General features: G+C 36.8%; 1 protein-coding gene and 1 pseudogene across 6 annotated transcripts in view; both read right to left on the reverse strand.

The window, feature by feature from the left end:
- Window positions 1-26904, reverse strand: part of LOC143667404 (phospholipid-transporting ATPase ABCA3-like) — a 287971-nt gene that overhangs the window by 124492 nt on the left and 136575 nt on the right. For all 6 annotated transcript variants that reach the window (XM_077141597.1, XM_077141598.1, XM_077141594.1 and 3 more), the window contains one exon: window positions 5217-5315. In XM_077141597.1, coding sequence (XP_076997712.1) covers window positions 5217-5315 — 99 coding nt within the window. The remainder of the gene's footprint in view (window positions 1-5216; window positions 5316-26904) is intronic.
- Window positions 15021-26806, reverse strand: LOC143667802 (protein LSM14 homolog A pseudogene; annotated as a pseudogene).

Here is a 26904-nt window from a genome sequence, read left to right on the forward strand (position 1 = left end):
TAGTTACATAACTGTGCTTAAGAATTGAGGCTACTGGATTACAGTTCAACAGTTTCAAGTATTTCCTTCTAACAGTCCTAATACACTAAAAACTAAAAAGGGGTATCTATATAATGCATAAGAATACCTCCAGAACGATCTCTTAACTCTATTTGAAATCGCTCAAAGACTGAAACATTATTTTTGTTTCATTTCTCTTCCCTGTCTTTGTCCAGAAGGTTTTCTTAATTCTAAAATGCCAGGTCATGGCACTTTCCTGGGAGTCATGTCCCATGTTGCCAGGGAGATTTACACCCCTGAGAGTCAGGTCCCATGTAAGTAGGAGGGCAGTGAGTTTATTTTCAGAGATGGCTTAGAGAAAGAGGCAATAAAAGTAGCAGAAAAGGTTCTCTGGGGATGACTCTTAGACATAATTATAAGTAGGCTTAGGGCAATAATTTTCATAAATTATTCTCCTTCGCAGGAATAAGTTTCATAAGGGCAAGCCCCAAGATTGAGGGCTTGGACTATTAAATTGGTAGTCTTGCAAGAATATCAGGAATTCCTGAGGTGGGGAATTCTAATACTTCTACTTTTTTCCCCAGTCCGCTAGAGAACTTTGATAATATTTATTTTCTGCCCAGATTACCCTGGGATGTATCGGGGCCACACACTAACCTGTTCAAACCAATAAGATCTCACTATTCAAGGTTCCATGTAATTACGGTTTTGAATAAGCTGACCATACAAGTTAAATTTGATATTGTGCTACAGAAAATATAAATTTTGCACCAAATAAACATCTCTTCCTCTGATTTCACACAGAAGTTGAAGCTTTAAAACACAGTCAGTGTCATCCTTTACCCTTTTTTACATTAGTCTTAGGTTAAATTTTTAAAAGGAACTTTTAAAAGTTGGACTAATATACTTTCCAATCATTATACATCCATACTTTTTCTTCTCATTCCATTTTGATGAAAGTGTGGCTATATATTACAAACCTAAACATCAGCTTACCATAAAATCCAGCAACCACACTCCTAGGTATTTCCCCAAATGAATTGAAAATTTATCTCCATAAAAAACCGGCCCACAAATGCTTATAGCACCTTTACTGATAATTGCCAAAACTTGGAAGCAGCCAAGATGCCCTTCAATAGGTAAATGGATAAATAACCTGTGGCAATTCCATATAATGGAGTATCATTCAGTGACAGAAACAAATGAATCTTAGATGCATATTGCTAAGTGAAAGAAGCCAGACTGGAAACACGACATATTACTGATTCCAACTATAGAGCATTCTGGAAAAGGCAAAACTACCGAGTTGGTAAAAAGATCAGTAGGTCCAATGGGTTTGGGGAGAAGGGAGCGGGATGAAAAGGTAAACCACAGGGCAATTTTATGGCAGTTAAACTAGTCTTTATAATGTATACACAGGACGTTACACATTTGTCTAAGCCCATAGAAGTGCACAACACAAACAGTGAACCCTACAGACTTGAGTTACTTGTAGGATATTGATTCTATCAACTGAAACAAATGTACCACACTAGTGCAAGATGTTAATAATGAACGAAGCTATCAACGGAGGTGGGGTGCAGGAGATGATGGGTATATGGGAACTCTCTACTTTCATTGCAGTTTTCCTGTAAACCTAAAACTGCTCTAAAAATAAATATATATATATATATTTTTTACTTTAAAATTTTATTAAAAATGCAATGTAAAATTTTATTACTTTAAAAATTGAGTGTTTATTAGATAATCTTCAACAGGTTAAAGAAGTTTCTTTTCATACTTTCTACTTTGTGCTTATTTTGATATTTTTCTATATTCTTAACTTGGTAGCATAATTTTAATTTTTAATTATCTCATTATATAAGCTTTCTCTACTAAACACACTCATATTTATACTTTTTTACATTCATAAATTTTATAAATTTTCTTCTGAGTACACCTTTTTTTTCATAATCAACAAATCTTCTACAAGGCTCTCATTGTTGAGGACTAATTAGTTATAATTAACATTGTAATTTCCTCTTCAATCAATGAGTATTTCAGTAATTCCTAGAACTGTTTGAAAATATTCTTCAGTATTTTTCAAATTCTCAGAAGTTATGGAAGTCTTTGGTCAAAATTTTTTCTAGCCACGGATGAGATAATTGTTACCTCCAGGATGCAGGGAACCTTATGGTGCCCTTTGTAATGTCAAGTGTCAATTCCTAACTGCCTTCTGGCTTCCCCTTTTTATTTATTGATCATTTCATTGAAAATGCTTTAATACATAAGTAAAATTTAAATTTTTATATCTTAGCACTTTTGTTATACCTTCAACTGCCCAATTTTCTCACACGTTATCCCAAAATTGCCCACTGATGTTTGAAACAAAGGCAGAGAGATTATGGGAGAGTCCAGAAATAGATTAGTTGAACAGCATTCAAACTTCATAAAGCCTAGTGTAGTTCCTCAGAACTCACTGAGTACATAACATAGTACTCTCCTAACAACTGGCTGATTGTGCAAAGTGTATGTATTAACTGCCTTTTGCAGTACTGCAGTACTGTAATGGAAGTGTGTGTGTGTGTGTATTTTTTTTCAGTACAAAATATTTCTGATATAATGTGCTGTACCAGGCATCAGTAAATATTCTTGTGCATTTAATACAATTAACAAGCTTAATCTTCCATATAGAGAGATTTACACAGATTTTCTTGTTATTTATAGCACAGTGGATAATGATGACATCCTGGGAATCTGTCAAGAATTCACTGGTCATCTAATACACGATTGATATTTGTGAATGTTATATGTATATGTGGAAATAAGACGTACTCTCTAATGACTAAGGACAAAGTTGTGTATAAGTGTGTGTGTGTATGTGTGTGTGTGTAAGGAATGAGAGAGAAAGAAATTAAGCTGGCAAATTATATTATTCAAGTTCTCTATTTCCTAATTAATATTTTGTCCACCTGCCTGCAGTTTCTATGAGAAGTAGATGACAGACTCCCACACCATTATGAATTTATATATTTTCCTTAGAGTTTCATAAACTTTTGGTTTCTTTACTTAGAAACAAATGCATTAATCTTACGGTTTCTGGTGGATTGGTCATTTGAACTATATAAATATTCACGTGGAATCCTGTTTTGTCTAACAGTTCACTAAAAAGGAAAAATAAATAAATAAATAGGAAATAGAACACAACCTTTTTTTTTGGGTGTTATGATGATAACCTCCACGAAAAACTCCAGAGTCAAATAAGGTGAAAAGTTCTTAAGAAAAAATTTTGTAACTGACAAATTAATACCAAAATTCATATTATAAAAATAGAGAAATGTTACATAACTTTGAAAAAGGAATATAAAAAGGGGACCTGCACTGACAAATACTAATATATTTTAGAAAATGTAGGACTACCAAAGAGCAGAAAGCCTAGATCTATAGATCACATTAGAAACTGTGGAAATGGACATCAGTTTATTTAAGAATCATACAAAAAATATTTCTAGTGGTATTGAGATAACTGATGGACAAGCTGGAGAAAAAAAATTTAGATGCAATCCCTATGTCACACAACAAAATTAATTTTAAATGACTAGAATAAAAATAATGCTAAAAGAAAACAAGGAAATATTTATCTAATTTGGCAATATTTTACTAAGAAAAAAGAAAAAGCCTATTGAAAGACATTGATACATTTGAATATATATAAGTTTTAGGTTCCTCATAACTGTAAAGAAAATTATCCCCCAAATATTGCAAAAATTGTTTTTCAAAGGGGAAATATCCTTACTTTTTACAGAGCACACAAAACAATAAGAAAAACCCCAATGACTTGATTCGAAACTGTCACTAGCTTTGTGGGGATTTGGGAAATTATATAATCTCTCTCAGCCTGTTTATTCACCTATAAAATGGAGATCATAATAGAACTTACCCCATAGTTAGGATTACAATGATTAAATTTCAATACGTAGAAAGCATTTAGAATAGGATCTGGCACATGGCAGGAACTCAATGAATGTTAACTTTTAACCAGTTCCACGATTTTTGTGACTCAATCTCATCACCATCATCATGATACATTTCGTCCAGTACCTGCTCTGACCTAGGCATTGCACTTTGTTACAAAATACTATGCCTCATAATAACCCAGAGGTTAAACTGACTCTTGAAGAGGTTAAATAAATTGCACAAAGTCATTTAACTAGCATGTGGTATAGCCATAATAGAAACCTATATTTATCTGACACTGGTGCTCATACTGCTTCACTAAGTCATAAATATTTCATTAGATATGTTGGAAAAACTAGTTCCCTGTAATAGGGAGCCAGTACATGCAAGTGACAAAACTGCACTCCCTAAGGAAAATAACATTGTCCAATCAGACAATAACAATTGAAAATGGACAAAAGCAGTGATAGGGAGCTAGCAAGAATGCGTGATTATGTGCTTTCCTTGGCTTTTCTGTTTCTTATTGTAAATTAATGACGCAGCATTCTGATATGTATTATATGTCAAAGTTTACTTATAATCTTTGGTGAAGTTTATTAGCATGAAAGTCACTGCTCTGTGTAAGCACCAAGACTGACAAGATTAAGTTTCTGAGCCTGAGAGGATGAACTCTAGACCCCAGAAAGGACTTTTTGTGAGGTCTTCTGACAGCTAACCAGCTGGCCCTCTCCTGCAATGTACTGAACTCCCTCTTCTCTTTGAACTCTCACCCAGCAGGGCTAGGTAATCTCAGAATATAAGATATGTACAGGTGAAATAAGTTAGTACAGATGTGAATAGATCAAGATCTTAAAATCATCCCCAGTAAGACCTCCAATTTAGATCCAGGACTCTGTGTATGACCACATAACTTCTCTTATCTCTGGACCAACCCTAGCCCTTCTACCCACTAAAAGTACAGGCACCGAAACCCAAACCCTGTCTATTTAGCACCTGGGTTCAGTTGTTTATGCCGCTTCACAGCTCCAGGTCATGCATCCCACATCTCACCTCCCCAGCTCCCTCAACTGCGGCTCCCCATCTAGTCCCTCCATCACAGCCATGCCGACCCACCAAGGGAGCAAGGTGCAAAAACTGTGTCTGGGATTTGTTGATTAGCATTTTTAATAATCCCAATATCATTTATTGAATTACTGAAGTCTCCGACAGGGCTTGCTTTCAAAATGAAACATGTTCTTAGAGGAGAAGGTTTTTCTTTACCCTCATGCATCATTACTCACCTAAGGAAAACTTCCTCCAAGGTCGTGATAGAGACACCAAAGCTGGCAATGCCCAGACTTTTCTGTCTTGTTTCCAGATCAGTAAACAGAGCCTCAAACCTAGAAGAAACAGAGGAAGAGGAGCTAGAGCCTAAACTAGATGATTTTCATATGTATGTATTTTGTTACCAAGTAATGTCTCCTCAGGAGTGTGAAAAATGTAGCCCATTCTTTGCTGCAATTCTTTATTATGGTTTCCCTGTCCCTGATAAATCAGAAATGTGGGAGAAATGAAGAGAAAGAAATTAGCCAATTGCCATAGCTAACTGTTTTCTGTCTGGTTTTCTGATAAAATTACCAATTGACTTTCTCTCTATATTAATGCTCATAGCTAGCTGTTAACAACTTGATTTATTGTACAATATATTCTATAGTTCCTGTAATCTAATAAATCAAAGAGGGAAAATGTTTTCAAGTTAATAAGCAGCAGCAAATACTCCAAACAGAAAATGAAATATAATAGAAGCTAGAGATGGGAAAGAACTATTCAAATAGTCAGGGAAGTTCTGTACAATTTCAAACAGATGTGATGTGATATGGCATCGAGGCTTCAGAAAAAACTATTTACTGAGATTTCAGTTTCTCGGGTTTAGAAGAACATCCTTTCCAGAAACATATTCAGTTATTGAGTCTATCTTTACTATATTTTCTCCAAGAGAAATTATCTTTACTATATTTTCCCTACAGAAGGAAGACTGAAAAAAATATCCATTTTGGAAAACCCTATCAAAATTCCCTCTATAGTTTGAGCCAAAATGGATTCATTTAAACTTACAGCACAATAATACCTAATTGTAAAGTAACCATGTTAAAACACTGAATGAAGCTGCATCTGAGCTATAGGTTTTTGTTTTTTTGTTTTTTACTATTATTATTACTTTTATTTTTTTTCTCTATATTAACATTCTATATCTTTTTCTGTTGTGTTGCTAGTTCTTCTAAACTGATGCAAATGTACTAAGAAACAATGATCATGCATCTATGTGATGATGTTAGGAATTACTGAATGCATATGTAGAATGGTATGATTTCTAAATGTTGGGTTAATTTCTTTTTTTCCGTTAATTAATAAAAAAAATTTTTTAAAAAGTGGAAAAAAGCAATCTTAAGAAAATTATTCTGATATATTTCTAGAGCTCTCAAGATAATAAAATGCATACACGTCAATGTATGCATGGCAAAATCTTACACAATATAAAACAAATTCAGTTTTTGAAAGTGAGTATCTCTGTAGAGAAGGAATATGGGATCCTCCCATTTTTTTATCCATTTGGTACTGTAGTGAGAAAGTCTGGCAGTGATTGAGATTTTCTGTACATGTGTGGATTGAACAGCAAACTCCTGCCTCCTTAGAACTGGAGAAATCAGAAACAAAACAAAACAAAAAAATTACTCACAATTAATCAGTCAAATATTAGTACTAGGATTACTGTTTTTAAAAAATGTAGCAAATGCAGAAAATGTAGATAATACAAAAGTCTAAAGGAGAAAATAAAAACAATCTTACCACCCAGAGAAAATGACATTGTTAAAATTTGATGTACTTCCATGTGTTTTATTTTCTCTTTCTTTTTTTGCACATTGGGATCACACATCATTCGAATTATATACCCAGCTTTATAATCCAAATTTCCCTATGAAAATATAAATTCTATAATATGACTATGCCATAATTTAATTAAACTTTCTTTATTGGTGGAAATTTAGGTTATTTACATTTGTATAAATATGACAACTTTGAACATTCTTTGAAATGTCTCTAGATGTTTCCTTAGAATGTATTTTTTATCTTGGAATTACTGGGACAAAGTGTGTGAATATTTTGAAAAGTTTGCCTCCATTAGTATATAAAGAAGCTGTTTCATAAAATTATTATCAGTGGTTACCATTATTATTTTAAAGTTTTTCTCAAGCTAATGAGCAAAAAAGATTCTAATGATAGCTAGCTTAAATTTGCTCTTCTTTCATTAGTGATTCTGAAGAATTTTCTATATAGACTGGCAATTTGCATTTCTTTTTTGAAAAGTTTATCTTTTTAAAAACATTTATTTTCTTAATACAAAAGTAATGTTTTATGATAAAAACATACAGAAATTATAATAAAACATTTAAAAGCAAAAATCCTCAATTGGGCTTCATCATCACCATTGTCAGAATTTGTACATAAACCTTCAGTAGTTTTCTGCAAGTTTATAATGTTTCTAAAACAAAAATGAATTTTTGTCAGATTTTTTGTTTTTAATGTAGTTTTTTTCACTTGCCAATGAATTAATGTTTTCTCATGTCAAAATATCATTTTAATGACAACCTAGTATTTCTATTCTGTGTATTAATGTGTCATATGTTGTTCACCCCTTCGTCTGGTAATAGATATTATTATTAATGCCACAATTTTTCTGTTATATACATAATAAATATTCAGTGAAAATTCTTGTACACAAGTATTTGACATGGATAAATATATTTTGTCAAACTGTATCAAATTAGTGCCTGTGCTTGTTTTATTACCTTATTACATTTACAAAGATGTACAGCATTTTTTGTCTAATTAAAAATATGACAACAGACTAAAAATTATGGCACCGAAGTAATAAGTTACAATAAATGATAGCATAAGTAATGCTGATTTTCATGCATTCCTTTAAAAAGATGTCCAACTTGAAATAAGTGGAGAAAACACTATAAGGTATCATGACTCAATTTTTATATTAGGTTATGCACATATATACATGTAAAAATTGGTCAGAATGTACACCAAACTATAAGCCAATATTTTAAAGATGCAAATGGTTATATCATTCCTCTGTTTAAAAATACCTTATTTCCTAGCACTCAGAGGAAAGAAAACAAAATCTTAAGCTGAAAGTTCCTGCAGGACCTGCCCCTTTCCCTTCATTTTCTGTGCTCCAGCCACTATGGCTTTGTCTGGACTCTGAAACATAACATGCTCCTTTCTGCCTCAGACACCATTTCCTCCGGGAATATTCTGTTCACTACTAAATATTACTCATCATTTATATCTTAGTTTACGTGTTGCTTGCTTTTCCTAACCATTCAGATATAGCAACTTATGCTTCTCCTACAAATAGCTTATCAGAAATGTGATTAACAATGGCGACTTCACTCATTCATCAAATATTCGTGGAGTGTTCTGGGCCCAGAGGATGCAGCGATGAACAAAATCTAGTCCCTGATTTCATATTTTAGTGCAAGAGAGGAGACAATACAGTAAATAAGTGAATAATGCAATATCAAGTTATTTATCTACTTATGTCACAATATCTGGCTAGAAGGCCATGTGTTAACAGGGAAGGCAGTTTGTAAACTGAATAATTACTTCATAACATTACTTTTTCCCTTCCTTGGCTTCTTTATTTTGATTTATCACACTGTCTTTTTTAAATACTGGAAGTATCTTTCTATTGCTTGTATTCATCAGTTAAAAACTTGGTCATATATGACACAATGGGGTCACAACATTGTACGTTCAAAGTTCTTTGGATGCTAATCTTGAAGATAAATATTCTGATTTTCCTTTTTTGTGTAAGTAAACTTTTTAAATTTAAATTTGGCTGCTATAATACTTTAAAATTCAAATCCACATTTAAAAATTTTCACCAGGGTATATCCAGGTTTTGGTTCCTTTGAACTAATTTTAGCTGGAGTCAAGTTTAAAACTCAAAGGGGTGGAGAACCAGATGCCATGAACTAATTTTCTTCTATGGTTTCATCTTGGTCTTTACCTCATCAGTCACTATACCATTCCATCCTTATGAAATTCCTATTATGTGTATATTGATCTCTGATCTGTTTAATGCCTCCCATCTTTTACACTGAGTTCTAGAAAGATTTCTCAAGGTAGTCTTCATACATCTAATTCTAATTAGATTCTATTAATGAATTCTGCCATATCTAATATTGATCTACAATTCAGTTTTTATTGGGCAATTAGGATCCCTTATATCTAACTTTTCCTTTTCTGACTCTTTGTTTTAGAAGCACAAAGTCCTCCTTAATCTTAGATCATGAAGCAGAAAGTTTCTGAGGTTTTATATTTCTATATTAAATTTTTTCAGAATTAGGTATTTCTTGTGATATCTAATATTTATCTTTTCTTTTTGAATTGGAAAGAAATTTATATTCAACTAAAACTGACATGTGTAAGAGAGTCTCTAAAGACTGGGGGATGATTTTGCCTGATGCCGTGATTATATCTTTAAAGTACCATTCTAGATTCCCACCCAAAATCAAATTCAGACTTACTGGTCAGATTTTTTGAGCTCCACCTTTTTCCATTTGTGGAAAGGTAAAGTGATATTCTTATTTGTCCACTTTTCTAGCATCATGATGTAAATGGAAGAGCAGAGGCTTTGGAGTCAAAGGCTGGGTTTGAATTCAGCCTCCAAAACAATTTGTTCTCACTCTTTGTACTTTATTTAGTCTCTGAGCATCATCATAAATAAAACAAGTAAAATATCTCTTTAAAAATATTGATATGTAATACACATACTATAAAATTCACCTTTGAATACACACATTAGTTTTTAGAATATTCACAAAGTTGTGCAACCATCACTACCATTGAATTCCTGAATAATTCTATTACCCCCAAAACAAACCCCCCATACCCATTAGTAGTCACTTGCCATTTCTCCCTCCCCAGCCCTTGGCTATCACAATTGTGTTTGGTCTCTATGGATTTGGCTATATGGAACACTTCACATAAATGGAATCATACCTGTGTGTCCTTTGTGCCTGTATTATTTCACATAGCATAATGATTTCAAGGTTCAATTATACTGTATTAAGTATTAGTACTTCATTCCTTGTTGCGCTGGTTTGAAACTGTCATGTACCCCAGAAAGGCCATTTTCATCTAATCCAATCTTGTGGGTACAGACTTATAGTGGGTGGGATCTTTTTATTCGGTTGTTTCCATAGAGATGTGACCCACCGAACTCAATGTGGGTCTGGGTTTACTGGAGTCCTTAAAAGAGCTCATGGAGAAAGAGCTCAGAGTCAAGACAGAGAACAGAGAGATGAAACTAGGACACAGACATCTGGAGATGCTTGGAGACAAACAGAAGCTCAGAGAGGAAGCCACTGGATCCAAGAACTAAAAGCAAGAAAACACAGGGGCAAAGGGTCTGCAGGTGTCACTATATGCCTTCCCATGTGAGAAAGAAACCCTGTCAAAATAGGCCTTTCTTGAGTGAAGGTATTCTCATGTTGATGCCTTGATTTCAACATATTTGTGGCCTTAGAACTGTAAACTTATAACTTAATAAACCCCCTTTGTAAAAAACAATCCATTTCTGGTATATTTCATTCTGACAGCATTAGTAAACTAAATGAGATTTTGGAAAGAGAGTGGAGTGTTGCCATTTGCAAAAACCACACATGATGGAATGGTTTTTACCTGAATAAGAGGAAGATTCTGGAAGAATTGTGAGGAAGTGAATAGGAGAGGCCTGGATTACTTTGAAGAGACTGTTGGTAGAAATATGGGCACTGAAGTTTCTTCCAATAAGGCCTTAGACAGAAATGATGAATCTGTCATTGCAAACTGGAAGAAAGGCAATCCTTGTTTTAAAATGGCAGAGGATTTGGCAAAATTGAGTACTGCTGTTGGACGGAAGATAGAATTTGAAGGTGACGAGCTTGGATATCTAGCCAAGGTAATTTCCAAACAAAACGTGGAAAATACAGCCTGGTTTCTTTTTGCAGCTATAGTAAAATGCAACAGGAAATGGATAAGCTCAGAACTGAACTTTTGGGTACAAAGAAACCAGAAACTCATAGTTTGGAAAATTCTTTTGGAAAATGAAACACCAGATAATATTGCCACATGTGAGGATTTAACCAAATGAAACAGTCAGCTATTTCAGAAAACACCAGAACTGGAGATGGAGTTATCCAGAAAAGATTTATGCAAAGTCTTATTTTCTGAAGGTTTTGACCTTTGTATGCTGCATGCCAAGTCGATAAATTTCTTGCAAGATCTGTATGAATGGAACCACTGCCAGTCTGGACTAAAAGGGACAGAAAAGGAACAAATTGAAGGGAAAAATGACTTCAAAGGCAGAACCATGGAAGCTAATGTCTGGAACAAGGAAATTTCGGGCCAGGAGAACAGATCCACCCCACACATGTGGAATGGATGAGTCTGCCCAAGAAGTAGATAGTGGGCCTTCCGCTTCATTTGCTTGGGAAGAGTGTTCCCCTTTCAGGCCTCAGAGAGGATGGAGTACATTCCCCAGGAACTGCGGAGGGCCTGGATGCCACCCCACTGTTCTGAAGGGGTTAAGCGTGTGTCCTAGAGATAGCAGAGAGTCCAGGTGCCATCTAGATGCTTGAAAAAGGTGAGGCTGAGAACAAGGTGGTCTCCCCAATGCTTGGATATGTTGCAACCCTCACCCCAGTGTTTGAAGAGAGCTGGGCTGCTCCAAAAGCCCTTGGGGAGGGTAGGACTGCTGCTCTCTCAAACCCTGAGGATACATGATTTTCAGATCTTAAAATATAATGGAGTTTGCCCTGTAGGTTTTAAGAACTGTTTGGATCCAGTGACCCCTGTTTTCTTTTCAATTTTTCCCTATGGAAATTGAGTTTATCCTATGATTGTCCCTCCTTAGAATACTGGCAGCAGATAACCTGTTCTAAGTTTCACAGATTCACAGCCAGAGGAGGATTTTGCCTTATGACAGACCATGCCTGTAACTGATTGAGATTCTGTACTGTTTTTGACTTGGCATTGTGTTTGCACTGTTACCGAAAAAGTTTAAGGCTTTTGTGATATTGAGATGGAATGAATATATTTTGTATATGGTAAGAACATGTTTTTTTAGGGTCCAGAGGGTGCTGGTTTGAAACGTTATGTTCTCCAGAGAAGCCAATATTCTTCTAATCCAATCTCGTGGGTACAGACATATTGTAGATGAGATCATTTCCATGGAAATGTGACTCCACCCATTCAAGGTGGGTCATAATTAATTTTCTGGAGTCCTTAAAAGAGCCAACACAGAGAGCTGAGAGCAAACACAGATGTTTGGAGATGCAGACAGAAAATGCCAGAAGGACACACAGGGCCTGACCCAGAAGCCGGGAGAGGACAGTAGATGTTGCCATGTGCTTTTCCATGTTACAGAGAAACCCCAGACATATTTGGCCTCTTCTGAGTAAGTATCCTCTTGTTGATGCCTTAATTTGGACATACTCCAACTTAGAACTGTGAACTTGTAACAATAAATCCCCTTTGTAAAAACCAATCCATTCCCAGTATATTGTATTCTGGCAGCATTAGCAAACTGAAACACTTGTTATGGCTCAATATTTTTCTATTGTATGGATGTAGCACATTTTGTTTATCCACACATGAATGGATGGACACTTGAGTAGTAGTCTGTTCTTTTTTGGCTATTATAAATAAAACTGATATGAACATCATGAACACATTTTTTTTGTGGACATGCTCTCAATACTCTTGAGTATATACTTATGAGTGGAATTGCTGGGTTATTTGCTGACTCTGGTTGACATTTTGAGGAATTGACAAACAGTTTTCCAAGGTGGCTGCATCATTTTATATTATAACCACCATGTATGAGGCTCCAATTATTCCACATCCTCAACACTTATTTTGAATTTTTATGACAGCCATCCAACTTGTGTGAGGTAGTATCTCACTGTGGTTTTATTTTGCATGTCCATAATGACTAATGAATGTGGAACACCTTTTCATGTGTTTGTTGATGCATTTGTATAGGTTCTTTGGGGAAACAGCTATTCAAATCTTTTGCCCATTTTTTTATTGAACAGCTTTATTCTGCCTTAGAATAAAAACCTTGCTTTAATATTGCAAGGTGTACTGCAGGTATGTCATGCTGGCAGTTATTACTGGGGCACCAATAGTCCTAATAGATGACCCAGAGGGCTGGGAAAATGTGTGAATCCAAATTTTTGGAGCAGGTAGAACCAGTATTTACAGTTTTTCTCCTTGAAATTGGCCTGGGATATCTCAAACAATCTTTACAAGTACTGCCACAGTACTTGCTTCACCTTCAGAAATACCTCAGAAATGTGTACGGTATCATGATTGGTGGGTCCTCCAAAAGGTTTTGCTTTTAACATGTAAACAAATAGTACTATATTATCTACACTATGGCTGTCTAATATTGGATCTTAATAATGAAACCAAATTACAAAATATGTCCTTGTAAAGCTATACAAGAGACAAAATTAAAATGAAAAATATCAACCATCTTTAAATATTCCAATTCTCTTACAGAGTAGTTCTCAACATCTTTATCACTTTTGAGTGTTTTAAGGAGAAAGTTAAAAATGAAAATAAATTAATATTAAATTAATAAAATAAATAAATATTAAATTAATATTAAAATTAATAAATTATTAAATTAATTTTAATTTAATAAATAAATTAAAATATTTAAATCTTTGGATCCCTTTATTCCATGGTCTTCATAAAAACACAAAAAGGGCCAGATTTGTTTATCTTTGTTCTAGTTTGCTAGCTGCCAGAATGCAATACACCAGAATCAGAATGGCTTTTTAAAAGGGGAATTAAATAAGTTGGTAGTTTACAGTTCTAAGGCTTAGAAAATGTCCCAATTAAAGCAAGTCTATAGAAATGTCCAATCTAAGGCATCCAGGGAAAGATACCTTGGTTCAAGAAGGCCGAGGAAGTTCAGGGTTTCTTTCTCAAGTGAGAAGGCACATCGCGAACACAATCAGATTTTCTCTCTCATCTGGAAAGGCACATGGTGAGCACGACATCATCTGCTGGCTTCTTCTCCTGGCTTCCTGTTTCATGAAGCTCCCCGGGAGGCATGTTCCTTCTTCATCTCCAAAGGTCGCTGGCTAGTGGACTCTGCTTCTTGGTGGCTATGTCGTTCTGTTCTGCTCTTTCTGAATCTCCTTCATTCTCCAAAATGTTTCCTCTTTTATAGGACTCCAGAAGCTTATCAAGACCCACCCAAATGGGTGGAGACATGTCGTCACCTAATCCAGCTTAACAACCGCTCGTGATTAAATCACATCTCCCAGGAGATGATTTGATTACAGTTTCAAACATACAGTATTGAATAGGAATTATTCTGCCTTTATAAATGGGATTTAGATTAAAGCATGGCTTTTCTAGGGGACATACATCCTTTCAAATCAGCACAACCATTATAGTTTAAAACATCATAAAGATTTTTATAGTGAGCAATTCATAACGAGCAATGAACTCTATACTGAGTCATTTGTGGGTCCATAGGCCCAAGAACCAGTGTCCTGATCTTTTTACAGGTTGTCAAAATAGCAATGCCTAACACTCTGAATCTTCTTGAAATTGAATGGAATGAGTCAAAGCATCAGGACAAAATATTTAATTCCAGGCACATCAGGAAGAAGAGGTTTATTGATGTCTAGTTTTATTTTATTAAAAAAAGGGGGGGCTTACTTCTCTGAAAATACAACTAAGTACATTTTTATCTACTATTGTGTACACTCATATACTGAAAATATCTTTTATTTGGACAAACCCTGTGATATGCCATCTACTATAAAATGAAGCCCTTAAAATGAGCATGAATAATTTCTCCTTTTTACACAACAAAAGAATTTATCAATCACCATTTATATTTCAAACATTAAAAAAGGAAAAAAAAAGTCAAAGAAATCATAACAGCCTGGAAACTTAAGAAAAAAACACCAGCCAGTAACTCTGTTTCTCAGCAAAACAACCTTTGTAAGGACAGTGTATGTTTGCTGAATTTAAAATGTTTATTCTTTAAAAAATTAGTTGCTTTTTATATAGCTATACAAAGTTCTTGATGTTTCTTTGGCAATGGAATATAATGGAACTTTACAACTGTATAAAAAAGTTATCTTTGCCTAGGAAACAGTATTTACTGTGTGTACAGATATGTTAGTTTGCAAGCTGCTGGAATGCAATCCATCAAAACTGGAAGAGTTTTAAAGGGGGAATTTAATAAGTTAGAAATTATAGTTCTAAGCCAATAAAATTGTCCAAAATTAAGGCACCAACATGAAGTTACCTTCCCTCAAGAAAGGCAGATGGGTCTGGAACTTATGTCAGCTGGGAAGTCACGTGGCTGACATCTACTGGTCCCTTCCTCCTGGTCTCCATTTGCTTTCAGCCTCTGTTCCTGTGGGGATTTCTACTTTGCTTCTCCAGGGCTGGCTTTCATCCCTTGGATTCCCTTGGCTCTCTCCAGGTTTCAGCCTGCTTAACATCTATGGCGCTGTCTGCTGGGCTCCAAGTATCTCCAAACATCCATGTCTCTGTTCTCTGAAGCAACTGCTCTCCAAGCATCTACATCTGCTCTCTCTGTCAGCTCTGAGGCTTCTGTTGTTTCCGTCAGCTCTGTTCTGAAGTTTCTGCTGGCTCTGTCATTTCTGGCTGTCTTCCATATACTTCCTCTTTTAAAGGATTCCAGTAAACCAATCAAGACCCACCTGGAATGGGTGGAGTCACAACATCTCCATCTAATTGAAGGTCACACCCACAATTGGGCACGTCACATTTCTGTGGAGATAATCTAATCAAGTTTCCAGCCCACCGTGCTGAATAGGGATTAAAAGACATGGCTGCTCCCACAAAATTGGATCAGGATTAAAGCATGGCTTTTACTTTCAAACCTGCACAACATAGTTGATTGAAAATTCTCTACTATCCAGGACTCTTAAGTAATTGACAAAATAAGCTACCTCAAAAAGGAAATTACAAGATTTCCAAAACAAAAGAGAGACATACACACAACTTTCTGTGGCTCAAAACACAGTATCACGGCCCCATCTGCAGGCAACTTGCAATAATTGCCAAATACAATTTAGTGATAAGAAAAATCCTCTCAGTGATGAAAAAATATTTATTAGTCCCATTGAAGTACTACTTTAGTTAAACTGTACATAAGAAATTACTTAACCTCTGCTATTCCAAATATATTTAATGCTCATTTTTAAAGATGAGTCCCCCCCCCACTCCAAATAAACTGCATTATATCTTTGAAATTAAGCAGAAAACAAAATAAAACCCAGGGCTGGTGACAAATATACAGCAAATTCACATCTCCATTCCTCACAAAGTCTGAAACCAATTTCAGAACCATGAAGAGCTAGAAACTCACCTAGGTTCAAACACTCATTTGTAGACTATACAGCAACTTTGTTGTCTTTCTTTCAGAAAGCTGTATGACCGATACAGACCTTTTAGGGTCCAAAAGCTGTGGGTTTTCTACATTCAAAATCTACAAACTCTCTGCTGCTGTGACCTCCTCCAAATGTGGCACAAAATCCTCAAGGGGTGGTAAAGATACCACCTCTACCACCACCACACCCTCTTTCTTCAGCCCTGTTTGGTCTCCATTCTTTATTATCATCACCAGAAATATTATCAAAGAAGGATTTAGTTTTGTCCTATTAGCAATTAGGTCCAAGTGAATCTTCTTCACCAGCATTTCCTTCTGTTTTGGGTATCAACTCCGGAGTCTCTTTTATCTTCACCATTTACAGGCTCCTCCTGTTTCTCAAGTTTATTTTCTTTTAATTTAAGTTTATTATGAAATACTCTACTGATTTCCTCCTTATTAAATTGCCATTCACACTTTCAAAGTCAAAGTCTTTCTCAAATTTCATTGGGCCATCTCATGGAATACCAAATCTTCCTCTGCTACCTGGATGTCCCCCATGTCCTCTCCTTGGAGCTGAAGGAACATCTGGAACTACTTGTCTCTTGCTATCATTTCTGAGTTGCTCATTTTCTAGTCTTGAGACTTTGTGCGCTTCAGCTCACCTGTGCTCTTCATTCTCAATGGCTTTCTGGCTAGGAGATGGCACAGGGCTGGTTGACACGGGGCTTATTCTCCCACGAGGTGCTGGAGCGGGTAAGTGGGCAGAGGCAACTGCATTGCTTGTTCCGTGATGGGGCTCTTCTCAAAGGGCCTGAGGATTTGAACAATCATGAGATAGCTGGGTTTTTAGAGATCTTGTATCCCGTGTAATGGCAGAACCAATAGGACTACTTTGAGATAAGGTACCTCTGATCTGTTCTAAAAGATGTCAAGGAACTTCCAGCTTACACCAATAGCACCAAATTTCTGTTACTAATGAACTTGGACTGAAATGGTTGCGTGTTGACATCCTGCCAAAAGGTCCACAGGAACCCACTGACTGGAACGAAAACGTAGATGAGCCTAGTGAAGACTTAACAATAGCTGGGTCCTAAGGAAAAGAACATTGTGGTTTTGGTGGCTTACAAACAGTGAGGTCTTTAATATCACTCCTGCGGAATATGATATATTCAAACACTTCATTTTGAAGTGATACTGGATGATATGTTGATCTGTCTTCTGGACCAAAAGCCAGAGCTTTGGCAAGAGCCATGGGGGAGTTCTCAGATGGCACAGAGGATGCCCTCATAGTGGATCTCTGCCTTGGAGATGAGGATGATTTTGCTGCCAAAGTAAGGGTGCCCCCATGCACAGTGCCAGTGCCACAGCCACTGCTCTGGTGCACTCAGGCAGATCCCACACTGCTGTCCCCACTCCACACGTATGCACACTCACTCTGTAGGCGCCTACAGCAGCCACCTCAGACCCAACATGGTGTCCCCTTTGCCCATTTTTAAATTGGGTTATTAGTTTTCTTATTGTTGAGCTTTGTTCTTAATACAGTCTAGATACTTGGCCTTTACCAAATGTATATTACTCAAAAATATTTTCACCCATTCTATGGACTCTCTTTTCACTTTCTTGGTAGAACTCATAGTGGATCTCTGCTATTATCAATTCCAGTGTTAGGAGGATATCCCCTATATTTTCTTCTAAAAGTTTGCAATCTTATATTTAGGTTTTGATCCACAATAAGTTAATTTCTGTATGTAGCATGAAATAGGGGTCCAAATTCATTTTTTTTTCTTGCATACGGATTTGTGGATAAATGCGTGGAGTTTGCCATCATAACAATATTACATCTTCCACTCCACTAACACTGGATGTCTTTCCATTTATTTAAGTTTTAATTTCTTTCAGCAATGTTTTGTAGTTTGCTGCATGTAAGTCATACATTTTCTTGGTTAAATATATTTCTAAATATTTCATTTATATTTGATGCTATTGTAAATGAAACTGTTTTCATAATTTTCTTTTTGGGGTTGTTCACTGCTACTGTATAGAAAGCCAACCGATTTTTGTGTATGAATTATGTATCCTGTAGCTTTGTTGAATTTGTTTATTGACTCTATGTTTTCTCTTCCTTGTGGATTGTTTGAGATTTTCTACATAATTGCTCATATCTGTGAATAGAGATATTTCTACTACTTTCGTTCCAATTTGGGTGTCTTTTATTTCCTTTTCTTACCTAATTACATTGGCTAGAATGTTGAATGGAAGTGGAAAAAGGAACATCTCTGTCTTCTTCCTGATGTAGAAGAGCTTTCAACATTTCACTGCTGAGTTGTTAGCTGTTGGTTTTTCATGTGTGGCTTTCATCGTGCTGAGGATATTCATTTTTATTACTAGTTTTTGAGTGTATTATCATGAAAGCGTGTTGGATTTTGTCAATCAACTAATTATGCATTTTTTTCCTTCATTGTATTAATAGGGTATATTACATAGATTGATTTTCATACATTAAACAAATCTTGTAGTTCTGGGGTGAACAGTCCTTTTTATGTGCTTCTGGATTTGGTATGCTAGTATTTTGCTGAGAAGTTAAAAAAATATTTTTTTATTGAGGAATGTCCACACATACAGTCCAACCATATTATACAATCAATGGCTTACAATACCATCACATAGTTGCATATTCTTCACCCTAATCATTTTTAGACCATTTGCATCATGTTCAGGAACTTCTGTTTCTTTGTTCACAAAAGATAACAGTCCGTATTTTTTTTCTTTGTTTCCAGTTTTTAAAAAAGAATATAATGGCCTCATATAATAGGTTGGGAAGTGTACTTTCTTCTATTTTAGGAGAGTCTGTGAAGAACTGGTTTTTATTCCTCTTTAGACATTTTGTAGAACTCATCACTGTAGCCATGTGTGCCTGTGCTTTGCTTTCTGGCAAGTTTTTTGATTCCTAATCCAATTCCTTTACTTATTAGGGGTCAACGCAGATTTTCTATTTCTTCTTCACTTAGGTTACCACTTTGTTGTCTTCATAGTATTCCCTACACTCTTTTTTACACCTGTAAGGTTTGTTCTAATGTCTCCTCTTTCATCATGATGTAATTTGAATTTTCTCTTTTTCCCCTTGGTGGTGTAGTAAAGATTTGTCACTTTTGTGGATCTTTTTTTAAAACATCAACTTTCAGTTTCCTGATTTTCTCTTTTGCTTTTCTATTCTCTTTTTTGTTTACTTTTGCTCTACTCTGTACTATTTCCTTTTTCCTGCTAGTTTGGGTTTAGTTTACTCTTCTTCTTCTTTCTAGTTCCTTAAGGTATAAAATTAAGTTACTGATTTGAGATCTTTCTCCTTTTTACAGTATAGGTGATTGCTTTTACAAATTCCCCTCTTACTGCCGCTTTAGCTACATCTGGTAAGTTTTGGTACAGTATTTTCATTTTCATTCATCACAAAGTATGTTCTAATTTGCTACTGCTTTCTTCTTTGACATACTGAAGTTTAATTTGGAGTACGTGTTTTAATTTCCACATATTTATGAATTTCCTTTTGTTATAGATTTTTTTATTTCATTCCATTGTAGTCAGACTATCTACTCCGTATGATTTCAATCCTTTTAAATTTAGTCATACTTGTTTTATGGCCTAATATATGGTCTTTCCTAGAGAATATTGTAAAATCCGTATTTTATGATATTGTCTGGGGTTAAATTTAATTATTTACTTTAATTATATATTGTGCTTGGCCCTTCATACAAATGATTAATATTTACTTCTTTCAAGTATTTCTGCCATAATATAAATGATGAGTTGTACTATAATCAACCTTTTATTGTATGGGAATGTTCTAAGACCCTAAATCTAAAACAGCACAAAGGTATTTATTTCCTTTATTACCAGAACAAATTACAAGGTCAGTTAGGCTTTCTTTAATTGTCCTATCCTTGACCACAATATCAGTTCATTTAAACTATCATTTATTCCTCAACAACCAGGTAAACTGAAAAAGTACTTCTGGATATAACTCTTCCTAGCTTGAAGACCTGAACTCATTTTTGGCAGCTAAGTGCACTCTGAATATCTCTTTCATCTATTTGTTCTCAACTTTTCCTTTCAAAGCACAGTTTATTTGATTAAAAAGATAGAAGCAAAGTTGGAGTTAAGTATTACTGTGTTTTTTTAATGGTGCTTGTTTTACTAAGAAGAGGGCTTTTCCTTTTAACTATAGATTGTTCTCTTTCTTATTGCTAGATTGTAATTTAGGACACCATGCCTTTAAAAGCAGTGAAGCCATTGCTCAAAGAAAAGGGTACTGCCATAGCAGAACTCATGCCAAAATATATATATATATCATAATCTGGACCAATCATTTTAGTTCTGGTTTCCTAAGCACTTCTTCCTAGTGTGTCCTTGCTGGCCCTGGTCTTAGATACTCATTAGTCTCTTATGTCACCCTACTCAGACTTACTTTCTAACCTCAGGCCATTCCTGGTTCTGCTTTTTTGCTACTAGTTCTAAATAAAATTTTATAGTCCTTATATGCTTTCTCTAAGGTTTACATCGACTGACATCCTCTTTCCAAGTGTTTCTCAGGAGTCAGCATGGACAACTGCAAGGAATACTGGCACTTCAAAAGAAACTATGAAAGCATAGCTTGATAGTTTTGGGGAATATTTGATCGTATAAAGATACTGACTACCTGATGCTATTGTGTACTACCTTATTTTAATTATCCTTAGTTAAACATTCTTCCATCATTTATAAATACCCATAAGCTGTGATAGAAAAAACAAAACAAAAATTTCCTGTCATTTCAAATTGTTAAACTGTACTGGCTATTCCTTGCTGGAATTAGATACACGACTATAGTATTCTGGATCTTTTTCTTACCACCTTACATAGGTGTTCTGAAACTTCTTTTCAAAGACATTATTTTCCAACCTAATGATTTATTTCTTTGAGCTTGAAATCCAAACAGGTTCTTGCAGATTGATGTTATCTGTGAGTAGTTTTTCAACAGAATGTCTTTGTTTTTTGCACACAAGTCCAATCATCAGAAGGAAAACATGATAAAGGCCTCATCTGCTTCCAAATCATCCCATTTCCCATTTCAGACTCCCATGGTGATGTCTTCTCTTCCTCTTGGTTTCTGACCAGTTATCCTAAAGAATGCAGAATGATGATACGCCCTTTCATTTTCTTCCTTTGGAGCATATCTACAAGCCTGCCTCAAGGGAATAGCAACCTAATAATTACCTCTCGTAAGAAGATGAAATTAGCAGTCCCTGAACGGGACACTCAAGGTAGAATTGTCATCCGATGTATCAGTCAGGGTTCTCTAAGGAAACAGAATTAGCAGGAGATATCTGTAAGTATGATTTTATAAAAGTTCTCATGCAACTATGGTGATGCAAGAGTCCACATTCCATAGGGCAGGCCACAAGGTGACAGCTCCGATGAAGGTTTCAATGAATTCCCAAGGAGGGGCTGGCTGGCTGAAACAGAGAGATTCTCTCTTCTGACTTCTCCTTTAAAGCCTTCAACTGATTAAATTAAATATCACTAACTGCAGGGGCACTCCCCTGGCCAATTGCAGATGTAATCAGCCATGCATGCAATCAATATGCTGATGATTTAATAAACCAGCCACAAAATGTCTTGGCAGTAGACATTAGGCCACTGCTTGCTTGACCAGACAGCTGGGCACCAACACCTGGCAAAGGTGAACAAGAATTTAACCATCACTGTCCAACCCTTGTCAACCTGGCAGCTGTAATCTCTAACCAGAGCAAATAACAGACATTTTTTTTTGCCTGACAATACTCAACTGTCCTGCATATAACTGGAAGTTCACTAAATCTCTCTAGAATAGGGTGCAAGTTCTTGAGTAACATCCCTGCTTAAACTAGATATTCTATAACTTAAATACTACGACATGAACAATAACAATTTATGTCACCTGATAAGGGGATAAGATAGAGAAGAAAGCAAAAACTGGTCATGTGGTCCCAGTTCATATTTATCACTACCTTCTTTCACTACCCAGCCCAAGCTCCCATTACCCTCAGCAAGCACTTCAGCTGGACCATGGTTCTTTACCTAGTGGGGTGACCCAAACCTTCATTCCTGAAGTTTCTGGGCCAACGGTAGACCTGCCTGGATTTGGTTGTTGAACTTTCCCATTGACATTAATCACAGGTCATGGTAGTACTAAGAGATGTCCTAGGGGATCGTAGGGGATCTGCTGTATCACAAGAAAACTCTTCTTGTGCAGTCCTATTGCTGCTTGATAGTCAGGATCAATCACTCTAGACAGAATAGCAATCCCCTTCCTTGCCTGTTGATTCAGAAGCATGAGAAGCCCAAAATGGCAGGGTGGCAATCTTAATTTCCAGTTCAATGGAATCATTGTACTGTCTCTTGGTAGAAGCAATCCTCCTTTTGGAAATAACACCTACAGATCAGCAGAACCTAAAGTTGCAGGGGTAGGAAGCAAAAATGTTTCTAGAAGATCATTAGAGGTGATAGTAAGTGGTGCCAGTTCCATTTCCAACCCTTGATACCTGAACCCATGAATTCTGGCTAAAGGGAGAAACAGCACTATAGAGTGAATGCCATGAAGGTGGATAAGGCATTCCATAAGTCCATGGATGGTAATTTTGGCAGAAACATTGTGTAAGGGAAGGCTAACCCATATCCGAGTACGTGTCTATTCCAGTTAGAAGCAATCACTGCCCCTTCCATCATAGAAGTGGTCCAATGTAATCAACCTGCCACCAGGTAGTAGCCTAATCACATCAGGGAATGGATCACATTGGGGACTGAGTATGGGACTCTGCTGCTGGGAGACTGGGCATTCAGCAGTGACTGTAGCCAGGCCAACCTTGGTGAACAGAAGTCCCTGTGGCTGAGAGCAAGCATAACTTCCATCACTAACCATGACCACTTTGTTCATGAACTCATTGGGCGATGAGAGCATGGCTTGAGAAAGAGGATGACTAGTATCCACAGAATGAGTCATCCTATACACTTATTAAGACCTTCCTCTTGTATATATCATTTCCATTTTATGATGGAGTACTGCTGTGCATGCCCAACTTTATGAGTTGGGTGGGTCTGACAACATCCAGCTCATGATAGGCAACTCAGATCTCAGTAACTTGGTGGCCCAAGATTAAGCATTCAGTCTCTACTAAGGCCCAGTAAATAGGTCAAAGCTATTTCTCAAAAGGAGACTAGTTTTCTACAGAGAATGGTAAGGCTTTACTCCAAAATCCTAAGGATCTGTGCTGTGATTCTCCTATAGGGTCCTGCCAAAGGCTCCAGACAGCATCTCTATTTGCCACTGACACTTCCAGCACCATTGGATCTGCTGGATCATATGGCCCAAGTGGCAGAGCAGCTTGCACAGCAGCCTGGACCTGTCACAGAGCCTCCTCTTTTTCCAGTCCCCACTCAAAACTAGAAGCTTTTCTTGTCACTAGGTAAATGGGCCAGGGTAGCACACCCAAATGAGAAATATGCTGTCTCCAAAATCCAAAGAGACCAACTAGGCATTATGCCTTTTTTTCCTTTGCAGGAGGGGACAGATGTAATAGCTTATCCTTCAACTTAGAAGGGATAACTCAACATACCCCACACCATTGGACACCTAGAAATTTTACTGAGGTAGAAAGCCCCTGACATTTTCCTTGGGTTTATTTCCCATCCTCTGACATGCAAATGCCTTACCAATAAGTCTAGAGTAGTTGCTAATTCTTGTTCACTATGTCCAATCAACATGATACCAATATAACAGACCAGCTGATGTGGGAGGGAAATGATCAAGGTCCCTGTGGACAAGATTAAGAAACAGGGCCGGAGAGCTGACATACCCTTGAAGTGGGGCAGTAAAAGTATACTGCTGGCCTTGCCAGCTGAAAGCAAACTGTTTCTGGTGGTCCTTACTAACAGCTATTGAGAAAAAAAGCATTTTCATGATCAATAGCTGCATGCCAGGTACCAGGGGATATGTTGATTTGCTCAATGATACCACATCTGGAACAGTAGCTACAATTGGAGTCATTACCTGGTCAACTTTATGATAACCAACTGTCATCCTCTGTGCTGGTTTGAAAGGATATGTGCCCTAGAAAAGCCATGTTTTAATCCTAATCCATTGTAATCCCTATTTAGTACTATGTTTGGAAATTTGATTATATTATCTCCACAGAGATGTGACACACCCAATTGTGTGTATTAACCTTTGTTTAGAGGGAGATGTGATTCCACCCATTCCAGGTGGGTCTTGATTAGTTTACTGGAATCCTTTAAAAGAGGAAACATTTTGGAAAAAGTGAGAGCCATGAGAACCATGAAAGCCCATGCAGCCAGAGACCTTTGGAGATGAAGAAGGAAAACGCCCCCAGGGGAGCTTCATGAAACAAGTAGCCTAGAGAGAAAGCTACAGATGTCACCATGTCACCATGTGCCTTTCCAGTTGAGAGAGAAACTCTGAAATTCATTGGACTTTCTTGAGTGAAGGTAACTTCTTCATGGAGCTTTAATTTGGACATTTTTATAGACTTGTTTTAATTGGGACATTTTCACAGCCAGAACACTGCAAACTTGCAACTTAATATATTCCCCCTTTTAAAAGCTGTCCTGTTTCTGGTATATCACATCCCAGAAGCTTGAAAACTAGAACATCCTCCAAGATCTATATGTTTTATGAACAGACCAAACAGGAGAGTTGAATGGGGATGAGCGGGACTCACCACTCCTGCATCCTTCAAGTCCTTACGAGTAGCACTAATCTGTGCAATCCCTCCAGGAATCTGATATCGCTTCTGATTTACTATTTTTCTAGGTAGGGGTAGTACTAGTGGCTTCCACTTGGTGTTTCCTACCATAATAGCCCCCACTCCACAAGTCAGGAACCAATTTGGAGATTCTGCCAGTTGCTGAGTAGGTCTATTCCAATTATGCATTCCACAACAGGGGAAATAACCATAGAATGAGTCCAGGGACCCACTGGACCCACTGTGAGATGGACCTGAGCTAAAACTCCTAATTCTGAACTCCATATCCCCTATTCTGACTAGAGGACCAGAGTAAGATTTTGGATCTCCTGGAATTAATGTTACTCCTGAGCCAGTGTCTAATAATCACTGAAATATCTGATCATTTCCTTTTCCCAAATGCATATTAGCTTGGTAAAAGGCTATAGATCTCCTTGGGGAAGGCTGGGAAAAGACTAATAATATAAATTTTTGGTAGTATAATAGGTCCTTCCCCAAGGTACATGGACTTTCCCTCATTCAAGAGGCTCTGGGTCTCTGGACAGACTCATGTCTGGGAAACAATTAAGGAGCCATGACTCCCTGTTTTTGCAATTTAAGTTAGAACTCTTCTACATATATGATCAAACAAGAATTTAGTAGACTGCCTATCTATTTTACTTCTAGGCACCCATGATCTTCTAGCCAATGCCACAATTCTTTGTGAGTCAGGCTATTTTGACTGCTGTTTTGAGTCTGCTGTTCATTATGGTAACCATACCCATCTTGCATTGGTGGGTGCTGCCCTGTGGCTTCTGCCAATTTAGGATCTGACCATCTTCACTGTGTTCAAGGATTCCAGCTCAGTGACAGCAGTTCTCACAGTAATATCTGACCTACAAAGAAGGGCAAACTCTCAGGGACAATGGAGCTAGTCTCACAAATTTATTCCTCAAAGTCTTGGTAAAGGTGTGTTCTCTGGACGTTCCTGGGATGTGTGAGCAGGTCTTCCATGATAAATCCACTTTCAGCTTCCAATCTCTGTAATCCTTTGGATCCCTTCCTCTACATTATACCAGGGCAGCGCTGACATTTTGACCTCATGTTTCATCCATATTTCAGCCAACCACCCAAACAAACTGTTAATGCCTTGTCTAACCTCTTGAATTATAACACTGAATGCAGAATCTCTGCTTCATGGGCCCATATCAATTAATTCAGCCTGACCCAATTTTATTTTCCTTCCTGTGTTATCCCACATCCTTAATATCCATTCCCACACATATTCCCCTGATTCTTATCTAAATAAATTAGAAAACTCATGTAGTTCTTTTGGAGTAAAGCATACTTCCTCAAAGGTCACACTTTGTACCTCACATTTCGGGGTCTGTTGGGATTTTAGTCCAGTTACAGGTCTTGAAAAGCGGGATGGGTCATGGAAAAAATTAAAAGTGTCCTTGAAGCCAGCTACCTCAGCATATTCCACTGAAGTGTCATCTGGTGAAACAGGATTAATCACTCCAGACAGAAGTGAGGACTGTTTCTCCAGGGGAGCTGGTTTCAAATTTAGCAAGCACTGAAGGGTTAATTTCTTCAGGTAAAGGTTGGATAGCAGACTCCTCAAGGCAGACTGGAGGTCTGGAAGCATTTCTTCAAGGCAGGCTGGATGTTGGGTAGCTATTTCCTGAGGGCAGGCTGGGGGTGGGGGGTGGCTGTTTCCTCAGAGCAGACCATTAGAGGTATATC

This window comes from Tamandua tetradactyla, chromosome 23, assembly GCF_023851605.1.
Source record: "Tamandua tetradactyla isolate mTamTet1 chromosome 23, mTamTet1.pri, whole genome shotgun sequence".
NCBI classification, from domain to species: Eukaryota; Metazoa; Chordata; class Mammalia; order Pilosa; family Myrmecophagidae; genus Tamandua; species Tamandua tetradactyla.